Here is a 25,235-nt window from a genome sequence, read left to right as displayed (position 1 = left end):
AAAAATCTCTATATTTTCCATGAACACATTTCTCAATCACTTTTACTTCATATATATAAAAAATCACTACAGCACATTTTCTACAAAAACTCCGAAAAATTACAATCTAAACACAATGAAAGTCTATTACTTAAAAAGTTTAGTAGAAGAATACATAGTACTTAAATTTTATGTGGTGTGCGCGAGGTGACATACACCCCCAAATTTACATCCCTTGATTCTAAATTCACGTCTCTAATGCATTAATAACTTGTACTATTAGCATTGAAACTTGTACGAGACGAGATTTTAAGGTGCAGCGTATGAATTTAGCTCTTCCTTTTATATATATATATTTTTTGAATTGAACATATGAAACAAGAATGATTCAACATATTTTCCAAAATATCTTCTTACAGAATTAACTAATTCAAGGGTTTCGTATATTTGCTCCCTTTTCTACAAAATAAGTGGCTCTGTTTGGATTGTAAATTTTGAGATATTTTTACTGTAGCACTTTTTGTAATGTGATGTATGTGAGATAAAAAGGTAATTGGGAAGATAAAAAGGTGTGTTGGAAATTGTAATGATAATATAAGCAAATAAATTTTGGCTAATAATTCTCTATCCAAACAAACCCAGTACTGTGTATTGGCTGGTACAAGTAAATTGAGGTTGACGAAGCTTTTAAACAGAAGAAACAAATTATCTGGGTAGCCACTGACTTTTTGGAATAGTCGAGTTTTGACAACTTAACTATTAATAGTATGTTTTTATCCACCGACCCCATTAAAAGCATAAATTTTGGACCATTATATTTGATTTTACTGTCGAATGTAACTACTAATAGTATGTCTTATGGATTGTGCAGACCATTAAATTCAGTAGAGTTATCAATAGAATGAAATGGAATGGCAAAAGGTTTACACTTTTTATAATTTAATGAATAAAAATATATTATTAATAGTTGAGCGGCCAAATTTTTACTATTCAAAAATTTCAATGACTGCCTGGGTAATTTGGTCTAAATAGAAAAGAAAGCGTTGTTTTTTTGGGAAAAAAAAAAAACAATAAGTGGGCGGGCCACAAGCCTGAAGATTGAAGAAGACCATCACATGCACCTTATAAAATGGGTCCTTGATACAAGAGTGGGGTGAGGTGACCAATGACCGTCAACGAATGACGACACCATTAGATCTTATAAAAGTCCGCACCGTTTCATTTGTATTTTTTCATCCTTCTTTTTTTTTTTTTTGGATAAAAAACATCATGCGCACCACCGATGGCGACAAGTACAAAACAAACACTACTTGATACTACAGATCTAACAAAATAGCAAATCCATAGAAATAATATACTAACATACAATAATATATCACGAGGCGTCTTCCATCTGGACCGCGCCCTAAAGGGCTAACACAATACTTGCAAGCCGAATAGCAAATCCATAGAAATATTATACTAACATACAATATATCACGAGGCGTCTTCCGTCTGGACCGCGCCCTAAGGGGCTAACACAATATTTGTAAGCCGAATATCATCTAAGATGCTCCTAACCATACTGATTGCTTCCTCTCAAATCTGATAATAAATTGATTCAATTCCAAATGTTAAGGTGAGATCTGACAAGGTGCTCAGATCCGATAATTAAATCGGAAAAAGTTAGAAACTCTCATCTTAACAGACTAATAATGCAAGAAACAGACTAATTACTAATTATAAAAACAGACGAATTATAAAATCGCTTACTAGAGATCCCTAAGAGAGGAAGAAACCTTCACCAGAGAAGAGGAGAAAACCTCAGAAGAGAAGAAACTCTCGTTAAGAAACCTACGATAGACAAATTGACCATAAACACAAATTTAAAAGGGAAAAAAAAGTCATCGAGCTTTTTCATATATTTGGTAGGTCTATTCAATTGTTTTCATTCGTTGTAACTAGTAAAATGAGCCAGTCAATTTAGAACAACACAAATTGACCTTTTGCATTTCTTTAATTTGTAGTCACCTATCGATCCCACCTCTAGCTAGTAATAATTTAAGGGTGTATTTTGGATTACAATTTTTCAAAAAAAAAAAAAAATTGTTATGTTTTTCATAGACATATTTTTCAATCATCTTTTTACCTCACATATATCAAATCGTTACGGTAATTTTCTACTACAAAAAGTCTAGAAAAATGCAATTCAAACAAAGTCTAACTGTACACCAGAAATTTTGTGCGGTGGCTCCTTTTAATAAATGCTGTTTTCTTAATGTTCGATCTTAAGCCTCAAAACTTTGAATGTTCTGATTTGCTCAGCTAATGCAATTTTTGAAGTTTACTCTACTAGAAGGTTTTTTTTTAATTAAAAAAAAGATTATATTTAAATTACGTTTCTGGGATTAATACAACGAATTACAATCAACTCCTACACTTTGTAAGAAAAACCAACAAGTTTACCATGCTAGAAGTTTCAATGTACCACAAGTTATACATTTAATTTCCCCATTTTTTTTTTCTTCTCGTTAATCTCTATAAAGATTTGTTTACCAGAGCAACTTGATGAGGTTGGAAAATCTTTCAAAATTGGGCTGCAATTAGAAATGTGTGTAGCTCTAGAAATGCACATTGTCGTTCTTCCATGATTTGTGACAAATATACAGTTGGTTTCTTAACATAAATTAACCATTTGCAGACAATTAAAGCAGCCATACAATTTTATTAAATTGTCTAAAAACCATTATATTAAAAATTTTCTGCACGTGATAGCTGTCTTGGACTGTTGAATTGTAGGCAGTTGATATCATTCACTTGACAAAAACATGATAAGGAAATTAAATACAGAAGCAAGAATGAGAAGGAAAAAAAAAACACACACACACACACTCCTAAGACAATTAATATGTCCTCATTTAAGTGAAAAACCTTTAACACCTAGGGATAATCTATGAAAGCAATAGGAAAACCAATTCTACTAACTACTTCTTGCCCTAAAATTAAAAGGGCACTTTTCATTTTTTTCCCCCATTATTACAGTTTTTTTTTTTTACCTCTAATTGCCCCCTAATTAACATCATTATTATAAAAACTTTCTTGTGGTGGCCCTTTTAATATTTATTACACGTGCGTTTTACGAATTCTAAGTCAGGAACAGTCAAACAACGTGCTTCGTAGACAGTAGTAGTAACTAACGAGTTTCATGTCTTTGAAAATTCTTATTTCCTTGTCCTTTTTTTTTTTTTCCTCCCAATTGCCTTTTTCTTTGTCTTTTATTCTATATACACAACCATATAGCTGTTTCTGATGACTGATTTTTGAAACGTCAACCAGACTTTGTGATAGCTGGAAGGGTTCCAGAAGACATGCATACACCATATAGGACTAGCTAGACAGTAGTGTGTGTGGTTCATGGAAATTCACGTCTGAATAATTAAGGTTATTGACTATCATGATACCATTCCATTTTTAAACAGGCAAAATGGATTCACGTATACCCTCCTTTACATATTGTACAAATTTGATCTTATATTTTGTACATTACACATTTGGGTCCGTTGTTGTTTGGATTGCTAAATTATTCTAAATAATATTTCGCTTGCATCGTAAATATATTTTCCAATTCACCTTTTTATATTTTCAATTATTTTTTATCTCACGTACATCACATCACAAAAAGTATTACAGTAATTATGCCAAATAATATTTCAAATAATACTCTATTCAAACACTATTAACGTTAACATTATCCAAAATCTTCAACATTTCTCTTCTTTGTACCAGTACTTTAGCAATATTACGTTAGCCCTGTGGAGATTTCAGAAATTAACTACACTCAACCTTTTTGATTAAATTGATGCTAATGGTGTCAATTTTGCACATTACATGAAGAAATGTTCATCAGTATAGTACTAGAATTATTTATGGGATGTGGCCAGCCAAAATTGGCCATTTTTGGGATCGCTTGCACCTCTTCCAAAAAGAAAAAAGAGTGCAAGTTGCAACTTTCTTGGGGAATTGTCTGTGGAAATTATTGTTGCAGAAAGAGAAAGAATTCACGCGCAATCTTGTTGCTAAAGACCAAACTGCACTACAAAGGACAGTCAATTAATTACACTTTTGTGTGTGTGTGTGTGTGTGTGTTTTTTTTTTTTTTTTTTTTGGTGAAGAACCCGTTTACTTTGTTCTGATTCTTGGTCAAATCCGGCCTAATCATGAACTTGGGTTAAGGTGAAAATGAGTTTTCTTCCCAGAATATCATTGCACGGAGTTCATCTTAATTAGGTTTTATTCCATTTGCTGCACCAGAACTGGAAGATGTTGTATCCGGTGAATGCATGTGATGGATCACTTCCATCCAAGTTCATTGCCTGCCAAAAATCTGTACATTGCATGTAGAGAAGTTTTGAAATCGCAAAATTTTTGACTTGTAATGAAAAGATTAAATAAATGCCATTTCAGACCCTAAAATTTGATCTTTCTTACTTTACCGGCTCCAAAAGAACGTCAAATTTTGCATTCTCAATTCTTTTTCATATGAGATGAAAATTTTAGACAGTAAAAATTGAACCACTCTCGTATTTGAGGAGTAGCTTTTTATTTCCAAAGACAAAATACCACATCCAGATTAGTACTTGAACTCCGTCATGTTGGTGATCGATTAGTTTAATTGAGAAGTTAACCCACGTTTGCCACAGTAAATAGTTGAAATAAAAGCAATTACTATAAGCGGAGTTTAAAATCGAGAAAAAGTTAAGCCAGACAAAACATTTCTTACCTTTTCACTATTCTGGCGGAAAGTACTTATAAAATGACGACATTAATTATTTGAGTACAGTACTAAAGCAGCTGGTACTTTTTGACCTCTAAATTAGCTTTTGCTAATACATTACATTAAGTCTGGATCCAATTATCCATAAAGCTTCGAGCAAAACAAAAACTCAAGGTCTCAAAACCGCACGCCAAAATCTCCGGCAACCAAAGATGCGTATAGATGAATCAGTTCAAGTACCATTTCTTGATGTCCGAGCATGGAAGCAAGTAACCCCGCCGTACCACAAGAGTCAAATGTTTTATGACTTTTGTAAACTGCTAAAGATGTTGCCAAGAAAAACACTTGGATTTCGGCACTGCTTGGACTTGGAGAATACTTCCTCAGATCCTTCTGGTTCACACCTGTTTAGACTACTTTATGATATCGTTTGTTCTTAAGGTTTTTAAGTTTGACGACAACAATAATTGTTAATATTGCTCAATGAATGAGTACCAAACAACACGTCTACATGTCTTCATGCATTTATTTCGTCAATAGGAACGAACCTGTTATAATGAATATTAGTTAAGAATAATTACTAGCATTTAAGCTCGCGAAGTAGACTAAAACCAAAAGAAAAAAAAAAAAGGGAAACCCTTGTGGAATGAGAGGTATGTATTTCTTGCTTAAGTGCTGGTTATTGTTGAGAAAAAGTTTTAAAACATGGGGCGAATATCCTACCTAGAAACTTTGAAAATTTTCCCCATGAAAGGGAAGGGTAGGTTTTTGGTGTTGCAATGGCATTCCACCTGGATCAATTTCCTTCTTTCAGAAGTCAGTATTTTCAATAGTTTTACATGATCCCAACTTAAAAGGGATCATCGGATCACCGTTTCTAATCTTTCGCCTCCCATTAATTAGCATCCATAAATAATATATCGGTGCTGCTTCATGAGAATCATGAGTTGAAGTTCATGATAATAAGATTACAATGCCCATCTCTAAATCCAGCATGTGTTTATCTGCATAAAACAGTTAATGAGTCTGAGCATTCAACTCAAATATCAAGCAGATTGTCGGAGATGGGAGAATTGGGCAAAAGCACATCTTTTTTGGACCTCCAATTCTCCCTTGATAGCCAAAAAAAGGAACTATAATATGTTTGACAATAATTAAAATTTTGGTTTTCTTCCATTGAATATCTGTCTTAATTTTCAAACATTATTAGAACATTTTTTACATTCAAAACTTTTACGAAACTAATGATCCAAGCAGATAAGCAATTAAGCTTCCTGGCTGTGTATAACAACCAATGATATAGATACTTTAAAACTAAAAAAAATAAAGGAAAACGGCATTAATATTTGCAAATGGTGTCCTAGCTGGTGAATATATTCTTTGGTCTAATTCAGCAGGTTGCATGGTTGTAACTAAACATCTTGACGTGAGCTGCAATGTTATTGCATGACAGTTTAGCACGAACTTGAGAGAAAAGCTGAAAAGACATTTGTGGTGCATGCAAACAAAAACATTTGTGGATTTTGGGGGAGAATTGATGTTGGTCAGAGTCAATGTTTTGGGCTGCTTTCGTTTCAACACCACACGTTTTGCGGCTTGTACGTCTGTGCTTACCTAGTTTTGACTTCTTTATATATATATATATATATATATATATATATATATAAAATCAAATATCAACGAAATACAATTACAACTACTCCTGTTCCTAGGTTCATAGTAAGAAGGAGATAGACTCGACTGAGTCATTGAGAATCGAAGAAGGGACTAAATCATCTCTAAATTAGACGGATTCCTTTTGGCACCCGCTGAATGTGAAAAGTGTCACATATAAGTCACAATTGATGGAAGATAAAAATTCGACTTATTCGATTATGTGACCTTTATCTAACATTTTGTTGTCTCGCTTTTTTTTTTTTTGTTAAGAAAAAATGTTTGGATAAATTTAAACTCAAGTACCACCATAGGTCATATCATATTTTTGGAATCATAAGTCGCTTACAGAAAAAAAAAATTACTTGTGTTTTGTTAAGGTTACAAATATTTTTCCTTTGCGAGGAGTTTCTTTTGGTAATACAGACGGAATGGAAAGAAATATATAATTCAATTTGTATCTACGATATATGTCATTGCGTCATAATGTTGTTGGAAAGGCTCAAGGTACTGAACACATTTTCCCATTCAAAAAATTTACTTAGAAATTTGGGTTCTACTTATCAGAGATTTTCTTGAAGAACTTCATTTATACTTAACAAAGAATTTCTTGACAAAAATCATGAGAACTTCATTTATAATTAGCAATTTTAAATGAAACTCGTAATACTTAGTACTGGATATAAAACTATACGGTATTGTATAATGGATCTACTTTTCTTCATTCTTGTGTTTAACTTTGAACTAGAAAATAAATATGAAGGTTGGTGATTTTTACTGGTGAACTTTTGAGGCATAAAATATAAGCACAACCTGTTTATTTTCTAAGAACAATCCAGATATGATATATAAACGGTCATAATTGATCAATATTACATAAGAAAAATCTTTACATAATAGCAGTTGGATAAGATTAGATTAAAAACCAAAGCAAACTCCGGAGACTTCAGAAAGGAAGTTTAATTGAGTATTTATATAAATATTTCAAAGTAAACCCTTCTTAGTGCTCACCACATAAAAAAGAAAAACAAAGAGAAAAGTAATTACTGTAAGTTTATGAGCTTTATAGGATTTTTTTTTTTTTAATAGCACGGGAAGGATGGAGTTTGAGAAATGGGAAGGGAGAAGGGAGATTAAAATTAACCCAAGAGTACGTCTAAGTTTTGAAATCTTAGCCTTAGTCATTAGACTAATTAAGGCCTCCTCTATAGCTTTATAGGAACTTAACAATTAAGAAAATAATCTGGTAATTGGAATGTTGATCTTTTTTATTTGACTTCATCTGAATGGTTTTAAAGATGAATGGTCAGCTAAAAACTTTTGACGGTTTTGATAATTGATCGTTCAACGATGTTAATATAAAATAAAGTACATGACATTTACCTCAACCTTGAGCCTAACTAATTATGTATGCCATTAATTAATGAGAGAGAGCATAAGTAAGTCAAATTTGATAGCTAGAATTGCCAAGAACATAATTAAGTTAAACTAATCTCCCTCAAATTTTTGACGAAAGTTTATAAGCACAACTTGGTATCCTCCAAAATGACGAGAGGGATTAATTCCATGTTTTAGCCACAATTAATAAGCAAGATAAGCAAAGAATATAAACAATTACCATCACTTACACATAATATGTGCTAATTAATCAAGCATATCCCGGTCGCTAATGTCATTGATTAATTTGTCCGACTTGGCATCTTTTCATTCTGTTTTTTTTTTTTTTGGGGGCTAACAAACAAACTAAGCACCACTTGATATCCCTTCAATATTTTTTGCCAACTATACTTGGGGTACAAAATAAATGTAATTCTCTCTCTCTTTTCTTTTTTTTTGGATCATCAAACAAATGTAGTTTTCATAATTTTTTCTTTTTTAGCAAGAAAATGAGATTGGAGTTTTCTTTTTTTTTTTTTTTAATTCTCGCAGAGAAGGGTCGGAGAATTTAAGAAGCAGGGAAAGAGAAGGGAAAAATGATGCCAAAGTTGATGAACATAATGATTAATAAAACACAAATAAGAACTACCGAAAACATAGATCTTTCAACGAAGAAATCAAAATTAAATTACTAACCCTGAATCCCAAATATTTACTTCAAAAGCCGGCAACCCTTGCTAATAACCAAATACCAAAAACATAGATCGCTAAGGACAATTGCTGCCGACGTAGTATGGTGTCAATTCATCCCAAAGTCATAGTTTTGGTTTTTACTTTCAAAAAATATCAGCAAGAAAGCGACCTCTTCAATTGGGATACCGTAACATAATGGAATACTAATGAAAGTGTTTTACAGGCAAATAATGAAAGTGATTTAGTGCAAACGTAGCTACTTGTTGACTAATGAGCAGCTGCATTGATGCTTCTTTAGTGGAAAGCAGGAGGAAGATTTTTCCTACAGAAAAAGATTGTGTCATGACCTAAAAGTAAAAAATGGTAGCAGCCGTCAGCTGTCATTCACCAGAGATCATGAAAAAAAAACTAAATAAATATTGGCACTGGTGTAAGCACCTTAGACCTAAGAATTAAATTGAATAATAAAAAAAATCTTGGACCTAAGAATACTTATGAAACTGAGATGACTGAGTTAACAGTAGTATATTCAGTCGGAATTTCGACTAAATATATGTGGATTAGTCAATGACAATGAAAGCACCTTGTTGGGGACTTTTTTTGATTGGTATGATGGAATCCAAGGAGAGGATTACAATTCGGATAATTAGCTGCGTAAACAAAAGTGATTAGGAAAAAACTATCACAAGTATGGTCAACTATTTCTTCTTCTTTTTTTTTTTCTTAATTTTTGAAATTTTTTTTTTTTTTTTATGATAAGGTTATGGAAGGAACCTTCGAGGTAGAAGTATTACAAACAAATTACAGCTCAACAATATTGCTAGTTAACCCGCAAATGATGACTTGAATATTTATTAGCATAGAGGGAGTAGTTAAAAAAGCTCACACACGGTCAAGTTTGAATTCAATAATAATTAGCTGGATTTGGGGCAGGGACGGTCATACGGTTCATGGTCCAGATTGGACCATGAAAAAATGTGCGGCTCAGATAACAAGTGGTAACTCGATTTTCGCGTCAAGTGTGGGGCCCACCACTATGTGTTGTGAAAATACAATCTGTGGAAAAAAAGTTACACGGTGAACAAAAGAAGTTACGCGCTGTTGATGAAGAGGGAATTTGCCAGGGACGGTTGCACCTGTAACCGTCCCTGCCCCGAGTCCTAATTAGCTAATGTAGCATCAATCATTTATTAAAAGTTTCAAAATGGCAATTTGTTTCCTAGACTTGCATAATCCTGGTAGAGTATTAGCAAACACAAAGTGCATAACAACATATTATTAGGACCAATAAAATCGGGCCCAAGACGAAAAATCGAAGAGCAGTCATGTAATTAGAGCACGTTTTCATTTGTTTTCCATTAATTGAAAAATTACCCGGAGGGAAGTTGAAGTTGATGTAAGACTTATCATTAATTAGAAAGTTCACTTTGAATGTACTATCCTCCTAATCTATTCTGAGTTTTGAGTGAGTCTTTTGTGGTGTTCGCCAAGTAGAATTGGTAAATGCTCTTATTCGTGTACTCGTTTTTATTAAAGTGTTTGAATTCATGTATTGGTACAAATTGGGGTAAGATCGGGTTGGATAGTAAGATGAAAGAGATCGTAAGTATAAAATTCTGAATTCAAAACCTCCTACTTATAAAATAATAATAATAATAGCCAATCTATAATGTCACAGAAACGTAGACCCTCTTTGGTAATCTGCTCAATAATAAACCTTGTAAACTCTTTTCCCTGATTAAGCAGCTGGGTTAACCTAGATTATCTGAAACTGGTAAAAGCCCTACTGGTAAATGTGTTTGAATTTTCTCAACTCGTGTGGAGACCATGTCGAACGAGAGCCATGAGCATGACTGCATGAGAACTTACTAGGAACAGCAGACAAATGTATTTCATGAAAGGACGTCGTCATTAGCATGACATCATTCTCTTCTAGCCACAAAAAGGAAAAGCAATGAAAATTTGAACATACAAAATCGAAGAGAATGAAGAGCAAGAAAGATCAACCAGAGTTGGTTTCCAAATCTACTGACTTGGTAATTGCTGTACACAAACACAATTGGCGCAGCTGGTTCAACTTCTCTCATTTATGTCCGGGCTAGGACTACTTCCAACTTATGACTACTGCCAACTACTATATTGAAGACATTTTAAACTCTGGCACTGTGCACGATAAGCTAACTGATTTGGAAGCGGCATCTCTTTGAAATTTCAAAGAGTTTTGCACTCCGTACAACCAAATGATGAGGCGCGATATAACTCCTTGAAGTGACTAATTTAAATTGGCATTTGGTGAGGAGTTAAATGACCCATGTATGACAATTAGGATTAAACTTCTATACATTGACAGTGTTCATGCTATTATTATTGGATGCATGATAATTAATCTGAATTTGAAATCCAAAATTTGTTTGTGTGTCATGCAACTAGCGATAATAGTGTATAGACTATTAGCGTATATAAGATTAATTTTAACGATTAGACGTGTTGATCGGTAAAATAGTTCTTCGACGCAAATGTTGATTGACTTTTAGGATTGACGTACGAAGGTTGTCTTTATAATAAGTACTATGTAAAAGATGGACTTCTTCAGAAAATGGTTCTAGTCAAAACTGATCCTCCAATATTTCTGTTCTTGGTAGTTAAAACTACTGAAAATCCCAATCAAACTCTGGTAGTTGATAAAGACACTTGTTGCACTGATTATTTAGTCAATTATGGACAACGAAACAATCCCATTCTCCAGTTAATTTTTGCATTCGGTGCAATGATAATGCATCGTTATCTTTTCCTTTTCATGGCATTATCTGTTACTAAATGTCTGAGCTAACCATGGCCTCTTACGCTTCAAGTAGTTGAAACAGAAGCATGCAGAGGACTGGTTCAGAACAGGTTTGAAAATGTAAAAGGAGAATGTTGGTTACTCAAGAGGCCAGCATTGCAATTTTCTGGAAGACAACAACGTTTCTGATGACTGCTTCTCCTACTGAAGTATCAAGACGTCTCTTTAACAACTGCAACTTTCAAGCATTATCTTATGAGAAACAGATAATCTTAAGTATTCTCTTCTGGAAAACACCTAATCTACATTCAATAATTTTAGCATTAAAGCGTCCACACTCACCTTGTTTCCTAGGTAGTTGCTACATTTATTGTAACAATACCGGTTTTCAAGTCATCAAGATCAACAAAATTTGGCATACATGGCAGCCATAAGTCGCGATTCCGTTTTCCTTTAAGCATGATCAAATCAACTAGCAATATGGATCACTGTGCATAGAAAAATTCCAGTATCAGATTAAAAGCAGCAGCAAATCTCAAAGATGATTGGACAACTTTAGTTTAAACAAGCACAGCTTTTTATTATTCCTCTCATACTGTTACATGGTTTATGGAAACACTAAGATTATACATCTGGCTGAGTTGACAGAAAAACTCCACTTCAGCCATCACCTACTGAGACAATTAGTATTTAGTAATTAAGCAAATAATATTAGTACAATTCATACGTTTAACTTAGCTAAGGGTGATACCATGGAATCAAACTACTTCATGCTACGATTAAATTACAAAATCTCGGTAACCAATTAGCTATCTCAAATTCAGATCATGATCATCTTCAGCATCGACATCTGCATCATTTGAGAGCCTAATTTTCTTTCCATCTCTTTGTCCTGTTCTTCGCTTCTTTGGTTTTCCGCTGAAAGAAGAATTTCAATTTCACTTTGCCATAGATATAAAAAGGTTGGAAGATAACAGAAACGATAACCGCCTCATTTAACATTCAGCATTTGGTGAGATAAACCAACGAAATGATTATAAACCTTTCAAAGCTGTCCTGACTCCAAACGAATAGAAAGGTCTCTAATCATGTACAGGAACAAAAAGTAAACTTACGGCCCATTAATGGCTTTGCCTCCACCAAACGAATAGAAATGATTATAAACCTTTCAAAGCTGTCCTGACACCAAACGAATAGAAAGGTCTCTAATCATGTACAGGAACAAAAAGTAAACTTACGGCCCATTAATGGCTTTGCCTCCACCCTTGGGCCGAACTTGACCAAGATCTGATTTCCCATCTGTGTCCAATGATAATAAAGCACATAACTGGACTACGTGAGTGACTATGAACGATAACACACTCAACATCATAGGAAGCAATTACCTTCTTGCCCAGTTCCAAGCTCTTCTGTCTGAACAAAGACAAAGACAAAGAGCATATTAGTCTCAGAACAATTGTCCTACTTAATTAAAATCCCAAGTAACATGGCATTCAATGTCTTAATTTTATAAGACAAGCAATATTACCATGGTAAACACAAAAAACTTAGAGAAGGAAACTAGCAATAGATAGGAGGTATACATGATGTAAAACTCTACCTCTAGTATAAAGACATGAAGGTTATAGCACTCAAAGTCCAAGACATGTTTGAATCTATGATGATTTTCATCTCCAGAGAGGGGCTTGAAGAAACAGTTTCATAGCACTATTGAAGTTAAATACTTGAGCACAAATTTCAGTAGAAAGCTAAGTTTTCTTGTTCTACACTAAGGCTCTCAGACTTTCCTCCTTGCCAAAATCACGATTACAAATCACTTCAAATTGCAAAAACCTTAAAAAAAAAGAACCCTTCTTCGTCTAAATTCGCAAAAGCATGCAATTATAAAGTAAAAGGAGGAGCTTGGCAGCACAAAACTCTTACAGGAAATTAGCCATGAAGAAAATATCCCAGATGCATAAAGAGAAATATCATCAAACACAAAGTTAGCTAATCAGATAATTAAGAAGAAACCCGCTGGTAGATGCTACATCATACAGATTAGCCAAAAAAGTCTCAAATATTACCTGAAGCTAGAGCATATTCCTAATCTTAGTGCTTATGCAAATCAAGACATGCTCTCAGATGTATAACTAGATAACAAAATTGAGACACCTAACCTCAAAAATCGAACCCTAGAACTCAGAGAGTCAGATTCGAATGAAACAATAAAAGAGTGCTATAAACCTATATATACACAGCAAAAGCCACGAAAATGTGCAGAAAACATTCATGTGGTGATCACTTCTCCATTCTAGAATAAGTTACCAAGACCGTGAAGTAGGAATTTTACAACATACTTCAATATTGAACTATCTCACATACCGCAGGTGAAGTCACAGAGGACAATGAAAACACCCTATCTTCAGGCTGAAACTTTTTGCTTCTCTTAAGGCTGTGACACAATACACAAAGAGGTTACATCAAAAGCACCAGCAATTAACCTAAAATGTCAACAGTAAGCAGTCCTTTCAAAAGATGCAAAAAGAATTAGAAAAAAAAAAAGATTTGGCAGATGTATAAATACTAAACAACAGGTCTATCCGCACCACTTGAAGTAACAAGAATACAAACATGTGTAAATTGGGTGGGCAGGTCGGGAAGAGGTGCTATCTGAGAGGAAAATAAGCACTGATCAAATGAAAAGTAAAGACTGCATAGAAAGTTGCATACTTTGCTGTGTTTTTCGATGCTGAAAGGAACCCATCGAAACCTTTGAAGGCATTACCAAAATTGCTTGTTTCTTGCAAATAACTCGTCTCTAACTCATAAACCTACAAGAATCATTCTCCACAACCTTAAACTCTTAAAATACCAGAAATTTTACATCAAAAAGCAACCTGCGTTACAAGCAAGCAGCCCTCATAAAAGCAAAACAATCAAACCCCGTCACCTATACATTGTCACTCCCCAGTATGCAAACACATATACAGAAGTGCACAAAGTTTCAGCACAGCTGCCTCAGAGTAAACAACAGAGAATGTCTAAAAACAGAGCTCAGATGCAAAACGTAACCAGTGTAATTCTAACTTTTGCTCGTCATATTCAATGCTTGGTTAATGCTGCTAATTACCAGGTACTTGTATAAAAATTCTTACTCTTTACTTCCGTTCTCAAGGATTTAAAACAAAAAGAACTGAGGGTCCGCATAGCCTGCTGTACAAGGGGTTCTGTTTCTGTCTTACAACACGGATTCAATTCTCACTGCCTACGTATCCTTACAAATCTTACTTCCCTTTCCAATCCTTCTAAAAGGATGTAAGAACAAAAATAACCAAAAGTGGCTTTACTTACTATCTTATTTTCACAGGCAATCAGTCTTACAGTACTTTCAGCAGGTATAATTTCTATTCTATACATCCAAAAATAAATAAATAGGTAAATGAAAGAACAAATTTTGACAGTAAAACAAGCCCTGAACGGGTAACATATGAACAATCACTTGAAGATGTAAACACCACATCAAATTTACCTGCTTTTCAACATTTCGGAGCTCTTCTTGAAGCTTTTCTCTCGTACTCAGTAGAGAAGTGAGCATGGCCTTAGGGTTATGGGAACCTCTATGCCCTAAATTATGGGGAAAATCATCAAATCCAATTCTTTAACAAAAACCGAATTAATTAAAAGGGAATAAAACACTTGTATTTAGGTTCAAGAAGCAATATCCTTTTATGCATAAGATTGAGTGGCCAATAAAATTGAAGTGAAGAGTGCAATTAGGGATTGCAAGAAAAATGAGCAGCAATAATCACCTTGAAATTCCATTTTGGCGCATAAGTCACTCTTCAGTTGGGAATAGATAACGGTAATTTGAATATGGAGGGACGTTGAGCCGAATCGAGGTGGGAGTTTTCCGGCTTATCCTTTTAATTATTATGCCTCATTTACTCCACAACTTACTGTTCTCTTCAGTGCGTGGCATTGGGTTGTTTCCCCTAATTTAGACTGTCCTCTACGAAATTTGAAAGTTTTCGTTTTTTGCCCCCTAAAAATTTTAAATTTGAGGGCATATACATTGCGTAAACAAGTCAAACTTAATCCATTAGTTTGCAAATTTACTCGGTCAAAACTCGAGGTCGAGTTCAAACTCGCTTCAACCAAATTCGACCTCGAGTTTGAGTAGTTTGAGCTATTTGACAAGTCAAGTTTGAGATTAATAAATGAAGTTTAAAAACGCGTCAAGTTTAATCAAACTCAATCAACCTTCGCATATATATGTTTTTTCAAATTTTTTTATTTATTTGTATGAATTATTTATTTTGTCAATTGGTTAATGTTATATAAAATATAAATTTACATTTGTTAAACTCGATTAGGTTTGATGAGCACACACTCAAGCTTGAGCTCTAGCTTAAGTAATGCAAAACAAAATCGAATTTGAGTTCAAGTTCGAATCAAGTTTTTTAACTCAAATCGAGTTTGAATAGTGCACTACTTGAATTCGACTCGATTCAATTGCATCCTAATATACACCAAGTTAGAAGTTGATATAGATCACGCCATAGTCGAAGATGACTAGGCTTCTTTCGAGAAAAAAAAAAAAAGGATGATTAATTAGGCTCAATAGAAGCTTGGCTAGGATTAGTTTGACGGCTAATCAAATCAAGCTTGGTTTGTTTGGATAGCAAGACTTTAAAATAAAAATTTCAGATTTTGTTTTGTTTGCATCATACACACAATTTCCAATCACCTTTTTATCTCACATACATCACAACACAAAAAGTGCAATAGTAATTTTTTCAAATAAATATTTCAAATAACTTCCTATCCAAACAAATTAATTGCCTTGTTTTGAATTAATTGGAAAATCTCCAAAATCATCAAAAGATTTCTTAGTGAACATTTAAAATTTTGATAAATATAGAACTTTTATTTCAGTAAAATTTCATTGAGCCTTATAGGCACCAAAATAAAAAAATCAATGGAAGAATATTTAACACATGATATGGAAGAATACATATATATATATATATATATATATATATATATATGGAAGAAGAGGAGATTATTATTAATTACTGAAATTTGAAACGCATCCAACTATGATATATTGACAAGGGCATAAAATTATGCATGGAATTGCCTCTACAAAAATCAAGACCCACAGTAATATCATTTCACGTTTTTAAATGCAATAGAAAAACCACCCGATGTGTTACGCGCAACATTTGGTGAATAAGAAACAACCAGGGCAAAAATAATTAAGTCTCACAAAGAACTATAAATTAATGGCAATGACTATGGCTGTAAACAAATTAAACAGCACGCGAGCGCATGTGAGTCGGCTCGATCAAAGCTCAACTCAAACTCAATCAACATCGAACTCGAGTCAAGTTCGAGCACAGAAAATTGCAGTTCATTAGCTCGCGAGCCGCTCAATTATATATATAATATATATTATTTTTTATTTTAATAAAAAAAATTACATATATATTTTTTTAATATTTTATTATTTGTTAAGGTCAATTACTATTTTATTCATTTTTTCAAAATAAAAATAATTATTTTTTATTTTTTAAGCTCAAGTAGGCTCAACATCAAACTTGTCAAGTTGGAATTTAAATTTGAACTTGATAAAATTGAGTCGAAAATTGAGTCCACGTACAACTAAATATGATTTTTGGTCAAAGTTTAATGGTTTGTATCGTTGGTGGAATGCATAAGATCTTATTTCTTTTCAGGTACTAATATATATAGTATAAAATTGTGTTATGTGAGTCATGTGGATCATCCTTCAAAAGTTGCCGGCTTTTGAAGGTTGTTCGGGGATTTCGATTTATATGCTAAAAGTCTGAATTCTCTCAGAAATTGACAAAAAGACAGAACTCTCCATTACGGGGTACTTGGGGGGTCTTTACTTTCTAGCAGCAGGGTTCCTGTGGAGGTTCTATCCCACATCGACTATGGGGGGTTTGGGGGGTTAGTTTATAAGTCCCCTGAACGCCTTCAAAAGTTGCCGGCTTTTGAAGATTGTTCGGGGATTTCGATTTATATGCTAAAAGTTTGAGTTCTCTTAGAAATTGACAAAAAGAGTCATGTGGATCATAAAGCATCTTGACTTCAATTAACATCTATTCAGAAATGATAAAGAATAGGAGGAAATACATTACTAGAATTAATTGACAAATACCATAAGACTAGGCTATTTAAAAACAGCTCCAGCATTTGTCTAGTGCAACTGAAGCAATAAACAAATGATTCAACGGTAGCGTTTTCTTTTACTGTTTACTGGAGCATGTTAAGATGGAGTTCAGTTTTCATATTTTGAAAAGCTAATTTGCACTCCCAGAGTCCAATTTTTATCTTGACGGGATTCATATTACTTCTATCCTAATTTCTTCCCCTACCCTATTTTGTGTTCACATGCAAGGATGTTGGGCACAACTGTCGTACTACTCTAGAAGGTTAAAAAAATTTTAACTTTTGCTTCTCTTTTTCTAAATCTACATGGCAGTTTTTTAATTTATTTTTCATATTCTTATTTCAATTTCAATTTTTGCAAATTTTGATGAGCACAAGTGAGGTTTCATTGCATCATCTGAATACTAGATGCTGTTATGCATTTGTTGAAATATACTAGAAAACTTTACTCCTTCTATGGTGGCTATATGAGCTATTTTTAGTAGACTTTTTGAAGTATTAGTGTCCTATTTATGAGACATTGTAGTTATATTCAATTTTTGATTATCTTTGAAGTTTGGGATTTATTTATTTATTTTGGATTTGAAGTTTGGAATCTGTTCATATTACATTGTTAGATTGATCTTTGGCATCATATAATTTCTTGAAATTTTGTAGAAAAATATATAATACATATTAGTGAAAATTTTAAATTAGCTATTTTTATGTGTAATGGAATAATTAATTGGTTTTAGAATGTAAGAGAAAATCTAATAAAGTTAACACATAGGCAAGGAGAAGAAATTAAGGAGGGGATAATATAGTTTCATCAAATAAAAATATGATAGTGGGAGTGCAAATAATAAATGAGGAGCACAAATAACATTATCCTTTTGAAAAAATAATATTAATTTAAAAAATATATAGAAATTTAACATAGTTAATAATTGTCAGTGTGCAAATTCATACGACAATAAATTAGGCATGATTTAGGTACATTAATGGACATCCATTAGAAAAACCTATTGTCAGCGTGGGAGGCACTTGAACTATTATAGTAACTAGTTTTGTACCCGTTCATTGAACGGGAATCATTGAAAAAAAAATAAAATATTTAGTTAATTTTATAAATATGTTGATATAAAATACAGATTTTATGTATAATCTATTATAACTTGTCTTAAGTATATTACTATGTAAAGTATACAAACTTATATAAATTATTTTTATAGTATAAAATTGAACATCTAAATCAGTGAATAATAATTCAAAAATGAAAAAAATAACATTCAACAATATTGTAACATTCAAAAACTTGAAAATAAATAAAAAGTGCAGTTAATAGTATCAAATAATATTCTACTCTTCAGAAACTTGTTTTGTTTTTTTTTTCTATTTGAACATTCTCCTCGATTTGTCCGTGCAACTCAGCATTTATTGATTTTTCATTATTACTGCATGATAGCAAAGCAGGATTTAATTAGCCACACTATTTATGGTATTTGATGTATTAAAGTGGGTAATAATTTTATAGTAAATTGTATTTGTAGACTTAGTTGACTATATATTATGCCCATGAAAATCTTGTTGTGTTAACCCTTGAACACCAACATATATAAATTTCGCAAAAGGAACCAAAATAAATTTTTCCCTTTGAGTTCATGATTACTCAAGAGGCATAGGCCAAATGCTTATAATATGAATATTTAACAGCAGTGTCAGACATAGCAAAAAAAAATTCAACTAAAGTAACTAATAGTAATAATAGCTAAAGACACAAATTTCATGAAGAAATGTCTTAGTCAATTGATTATTAAAAATTTAATAACAACATGGGACGTAATCAACAATAACATTTACTTCCATAAAATTCTTACATCTAAAGATGAAGATATTTTTTTAAAAAAGAATCTTTTGGCTCGCTGAAAACAATTTCATTACAAAAATTCTGGACAACAAAACCCATGAAAATTTATATATATGAGGTGAAAATTTGATTAAAAAATATTTACGAAAAACATACATAATTTTTGAAAAAAAAATGGCAATCCATGCAAAACCTCGTTAGTCAAGGAAGTTGTCCGTTTACCGAAGTTTTTACTTAGCATAGTTGCATCCTTTTTAAACTTTTATTCATCTTGTAAACTTGAATCTTTCAGTGATTGTTTGTTCTCATTTTTTTGACATGTTTAAAAAATGAAAATTATATGCATTCGAAACGACCCAATAGGATTCCGTTTTAGTCAATGTCATGAGATTGATCTTCGCATTAATCAGTCAAAAGAAAGACTCCAAAGCTATCCACAGAACGGGTGCACCCATTTAAATGTACTGTCGCATGCATGACTGCATGTGCGATTCCCTTAAAACTTATTTCTGATTCGATGCATGTGACCAATTAAAGAAATTCGATGGAAATTCCATTTGACAATTTTTCAATGGATCTTGCTCATTTTGTCATGTTTAGCTTACAAAGAGCATGTGGCATAATTTTATCACTCAATTATTTAGAGTTATCTACTTGGGACAGTAAAAAAATTATTTTACCCAAAGTGGTCTTTGAACCAATTAAAATATATAACATTAAATCAATTACATTTTGGGACTAAAAACGTGCATGTTAAATCAATTCCTATGTCTTCATACAAAACAAACAAAATAAAACAAAAAAAAAACAAAATTCAAGGTATGTTACTAAACTCTTACAATTGAAGATCAACATGTCTTTTTTAAAAAAAATATGTATTGAAAGAAGATGTACCTGATAATCAAGAGGAGGTTATAAACTCAAAATCGATGTTTTAATGTACCAACCGTTTGTACTGAAAATACCTAACTAATATATTAGAGGCTATATGTAGTGTAGGCATAAGAAATAAGAATTGATAAGAATATAAAGAGATATGGATAAGAACATTAAAAGTAGGTTTATCTTGATTTAAGTTGCTTAAAGTACATAACTTTTTGTAGGAAATAAGAGTCCTATAATATTAAGAATTCTTATAGGAAATAAAACCATAATCGTCCAAATAACTATTTTTTTTAAGAAAAAATGATTTATTAATTGAAATTAGTTACTTTTCTACCTTTTTTTAGTGATAACAATTCCTATCGAATTAAGAATTGATATATCTTAGTATGATTGATATATCTTATCGGACTAACAATTCTTATCGGACCAATCATATAATATAGGAAATAAGAATTGATATAAATCCAAACAAAAAAGGAGCAAGTTACGTAAGAAACTACTTGTCGTCTCGTTAAGCCACGTAAGAAAGAGAAAATATGAAACAATAAGAATGAGAATACGATTTTATTATATATATATATATATTGGTTTCCTTTCTTGGGAGTTTTGCAAACGTACTTCTGAATGCTTCTGGCATTTTTGCAAGTAATACGTCTTCATCTCACCAAGAAAGGAAAGAAACGGCAAAGGACATGGCAGATAGATCCTATATTCCTAAGACGACTTGTTTTTGAGTGTTGTTTTTTCACTTTGAATATAAAACTCCAAAAATTTTGTTAAAAGCATATTTTGGAGCACAGATTTGTATACACAATTGATTAAATTAAAGCATACACCTCCATTTATTGTCTCGTTACCTTTAGTAAATTTTTTATTTAAAAGTGTTATTTTTAGTTTCGTCAAAAAAAAAGTGTTATTTTTAGAAGAGTTTCTAAAAATTATAACATTTTTTTGGAAAGTGCTATATTTGAATTTCTAATTTTTTATAGGATTTCTTGGAATGTGACATATGTGTGATTAAGAATGTGATTAAAACACGTGTTAAATAATTATTTTTTAATAAAGAAAAACTTGTTAATGAGGGGTTTAATCGATAGCTTTTCTAAAATATTTTTTAACAATAAAAAAAAGGCTGTTCAAGAGCCTCAATTAGACGAAGCTGTGAAAGAATGCCAGACGGACAAAAGAAAGGACAATTTGGACTTTCCATGCACTTAGATAAGAATTAATGTAAATAGCTATTGTTTCCAGTCTGTGGGAAAAAAAAATCCAAATTATACTTCCAAAATTCGAATAAAAGTCAAATCCCGTTTGGAAACGAATTAAAATGTATGAATTGACTTATCTATATCGTTTGGAAACGATTAAAATGTATGAATTGACTTATCTATATAGTAATTTGAAAAGAAATTCTCCACTTGTATGCATCATATTCATTGTCTAAGAAAAAACAATTCTTGGGTTTGTACTTTTTATTCTCTTTTTCTTCCCAATACATGTAACTCAATAACTTCACTCCATTATCTGAAGCTACACGAATCCATTAGCCCATCTGCTCATCATCTTCTCTCTTCGGTAGCCATGTCTTTCAGCAGAGCCACGTCTTTCAGCAGGGGGGTAAGATCTCAATTTAGCTGATTTTCAGTTTTTTTTTTTATTCTTTTAACTTTTTATTCTACTGATCTTGTGTTCCGATTTGTAGCATGGATCAAAATCTTATGTTTATCTGATGTATAAAGTATTGCAGCTAAAGGTTAAATCTTTTTTTTTGATTTAATAGTTGGGCTCCCTTTGTTTTTTTTTTTTTTTTTCCTTTTAAAGAAGAAATTGGGTCTGAGTATCTGGATTGGAACTTTTGAGCTTGGTTTTGTGTGCTACTTAGTGGGTTTTTGCTAATTATTGAGTGAAGTAAATTCCTCCAAGATAGTTTTGACCCCAAAAAAAAAAAATCCTCCAAGATCTCGGTTATTTGTGTTAATAGAGAAGAATATTTTTTTTATTGTATTTCTGTGCTTTATTCATCTGAGTGATGGTTTTAGAGTTTTCTGTGTGATAAATCTCTTGATCTTGGAAGTTTTTGATCTGATGTGTCTGTATGTGGGTGTGGTCAATATGTGAATATGTGATGTACCATGTATTATAGAAGCTCAGTTTTGATGGTACTCGTTATTAGTATTCATGAGGATTTTTGACTGGAATTCTTCTGTAATTTTGGATCATATGTTTTAGTTTGTGATTGAAGACATTGGCATGTTATTGGGGATGAAATGGTCCCTCCATGTATGTGGAATTCCTGGAGTTGGGCCTTTAAGCTGAAGTTGTTGGAGAAAGATCACTAATCTACTACATTTTGTATGATTTTTGCTGTTTCTGGTTTCAAGGTTTCAATGTTTGGGATCATAAAACTCAGGATGAGTTTCCTTGGTTAGTGCTATAGGGTCTTGAGAATATCTGGGCAATAATCTCTTTACTGTTGTTTTTGCTGTAGTTTATACTCTTCCAGTGGAAGGATAACTAACTCCATATGAATTGGGAACTTTCTGGAATTTTCAAACTGTTATCTTGATGAGTGCTTCAATCTGTAAGCGTAAACTTCTCACAAAAATGAAGTATCCAAAACAGTGTCAACATTTTTGGTTTTTCAGCTCTGTTGCGTGCTTTGTGAAGATGGAGATTACTTAAAGAAGCATTACCTTTGATTTCCCTTATTATTGCCTTTGTAATTTGCGACAACTTCTTGAGTTTTGTGTGGTGAAAGGATGAATCCTGCAAAAGGATGCAGCTGTTGGTTTTCCATTTGTGTTCACAAAATTACATCCTAATGCTTGGATTTCCAATTTACTCAAGTCTCATTTCTTCTTGGTGCAAAAGCATGATTATTATTTTACAATTTCAGCCCAATGCATCATCTGGCATGGGTGTTGCTGAACATTGCAAAAGCACATACCTCGAATTGCAGAGGAAAAAGGTGCACCGCTATGTGATTTTCAAGATTGATGAGATGAAAAAAGAAGTGGTGGTTGAAAAAACTGGGAGCCCATCTGAGAGCTATGAAGATTTCACTGCATCTCTACCTGAGAATGATTGCCGATATGCAGTATACGACTTTGATTATGTTACTGCAGAGAACTGTCAAAAGAGCAAGATATTTTTCATTGCATGGTCAGTTTTAACTTATATGCGAGGTGTTCATTTTTTCTCGTCTGAAAGTTCTGTTGTTCATGTTTCCTTTAAAGAACGCTGAATCAAGAAACACCAGTCAGTTGATAATTTTAACATTAGCTCCATAAGAGTTCTCATCTTTCCGTCCTGTCCTTGCATTGCTGATTTATGTTCTGTTTCTGCTTTTATGTAGCCCTGAAAAGTTGTGACACTGGATAAGGAATTGTCCACGCCTAAGCATTAAATAGAAGATGCTGACTTGTATTCCGCTGTCTGCTATCTGCTTTCACATAAAGATTTGTCAGATAGTGGATAATGAATTATTGACATCTAGGCTGCATGTTGATCTAGAATCTCTCTCTCTCTCTCTCTCTCTCTCTCTCTCTCTCGGTGATGAACAGACTCTCACACTTAATAAACATTCTGTATTCGTTTATCAGTTGTCGTCGTTGACATCATCTGCAAATTCTATGTACTCTATACTTTACTTGCTCTGTGTTTAGAACTAAGAGTATTGCTCCACACTGCTTCTGGATTCTAATTAGCGTTTCTGATTGGACCAATCATTTTCCTTGGACTGGATTGAGTCCTGCCTTAGTAGGAGAAAAGTCTTCTAATTGTCAAAGCTGTTTCTTATTTTTTTTTCTTAAGCTGCTGCAGAATGATTATTAGAGGCTTTTGAAGTTTGCTCATGAGTAGCTATTTCTTATTTCTTTTTCATGCTGATGAATGATAAATAGAGCTTTTTAAGTTTGTTCATCAGTGTTCTCTACATGTGCTACGTTAGAAACTTAGCATACACCATCTAGTTACTAGAGAACACGATATGGTGCTTGACTTTTGTTTTTCAGGTCTCCATCTGTGTCCAGGATCCGTCCGAAAATGCTGTATGCCACATCTAAGGATAGGTTCCGAAGGGAGCTGCAGGGTATCCATTATGAGATCCAGGCCACTGATCCTACTGAAATGGAGCTTGATGTTCTCAGAGAACGAGCAAATTAAACCACACCCTTTCTATTTCTCAAGGGCTTCTTTCTACCTCTGGGAAAATTACTCATGTCATTTTAACTGTAAGACGGGTTGTGCTTTAATCATTAATGTTGTGCAGAACCTGTTTCTGACAACATATAGGCTCATCATAAATAATCGTTTCCCTGGGAAGGCTGATTAGGAGCTCTTACATATTGTATCCCAACCTATGGGGATTATTGGGGTTCCTCATTTTCATGATGCTTCTCAGATGGAAGATGGGTATGGTTACTGATTATATAATATTACTAGCATTACTTTGTACTTTATGAAACGGCGTTGGCTTGTTTAATTCTTTGTCGGGTGGTTCCTGGAAATTTACTTCGCAAATGAAAATTGTGTGTTTTGGTTTCACAGCAGTTTTGTATACAAAGCAATTGGGCTACTTCCAGTGGTTAAGAGCTGGCCTTGCATTATAACAGGCGTTGGTTTTAACAATAATATATGCAAAACCACTGAAAGTCAAGTGGCTAATACTCCCTCCCTTTTTTTATAACTGGCGTTTAAGGTTTTGCACACCAATTAAGAAAAGTGTTTTATTGCTTAAATTTGTACACTATTTTTTTTTGTACCCTCATTAATTGTTCAATTCACTCATATTTTTTCTCACTAGAGTACTAAATGGTGCTGTTTTACTAGGCTAAAGCCTAAAAGCAATGTAAATTAAATGGAGTAGTAATTAAGAATCTTGTATTGAAAAAGAGAGATAAAAGGGTAAAATTGTAAAAAAATAATTAATATTATATGAAAATAATAAAACGACAAATAAAAGTACACTGAACAAATTTTTTAAACGTCAGTTCTAACAAGTTTTTCCATCTTTACCGTTATCAAACTGATGCATGGTCTAATTTGTACAATACAGAGTACTGATTGCCTTTAAATGGGATCCAACC

The 25,235-nt window shown here is 32.9% G+C and overlaps 2 protein-coding genes across 2 annotated transcripts; one reads left to right on the top strand and one right to left on the bottom strand.

Moving 5' to 3' along the window:
* Positions 1-11,791: 11,791 nt before the first annotated feature.
* Positions 11,792-15,225, bottom strand: LOC140037580 (chromatin modification-related protein eaf6-like). Its single transcript, XM_072081982.1, has 7 exons — positions 15,029-15,225; positions 14,749-14,843; positions 13,950-14,050; positions 13,602-13,671; positions 12,623-12,650; positions 12,476-12,536; positions 11,792-12,155 (listed from the first exon to the last, which is right to left on the bottom strand). Exons 1-7 carry the CDS (start codon positions 15,039-15,041, stop codon positions 12,047-12,049), a joined length of 477 nt encoding a protein of 158 aa, XP_071938083.1. The 5' UTR covers positions 15,042-15,225; the 3' UTR covers positions 11,792-12,046.
* Positions 15,226-21,542: 6,317 nt separating this feature from the next.
* On the top strand, positions 21,543-24,693 carry LOC140037579 (actin-depolymerizing factor-like). Its single transcript, XM_072081981.1, has 3 exons — positions 21,543-21,765; positions 23,045-23,310; positions 24,162-24,693. The coding sequence occupies exons 1-3, from the start codon at positions 21,571-21,573 to the stop codon at positions 24,310-24,312; spliced, it is 612 nt and encodes a 203-aa protein (XP_071938082.1). The 5' UTR covers positions 21,543-21,570; the 3' UTR covers positions 24,313-24,693.
* Positions 24,694-25,235: the final 542 nt, after the last annotated feature.

The sequence above is a fragment of the Coffea arabica genome, chromosome 3c (assembly GCF_036785885.1).
Source record: "Coffea arabica cultivar ET-39 chromosome 3c, Coffea Arabica ET-39 HiFi, whole genome shotgun sequence".
In the NCBI taxonomy this organism is placed as follows: Eukaryota; Viridiplantae; Streptophyta; class Magnoliopsida; order Gentianales; family Rubiaceae; genus Coffea; species Coffea arabica.
Note: the sequence above shows the minus strand (reverse complement) of the source record. Positions and strands in the feature narration are given on the sequence as shown.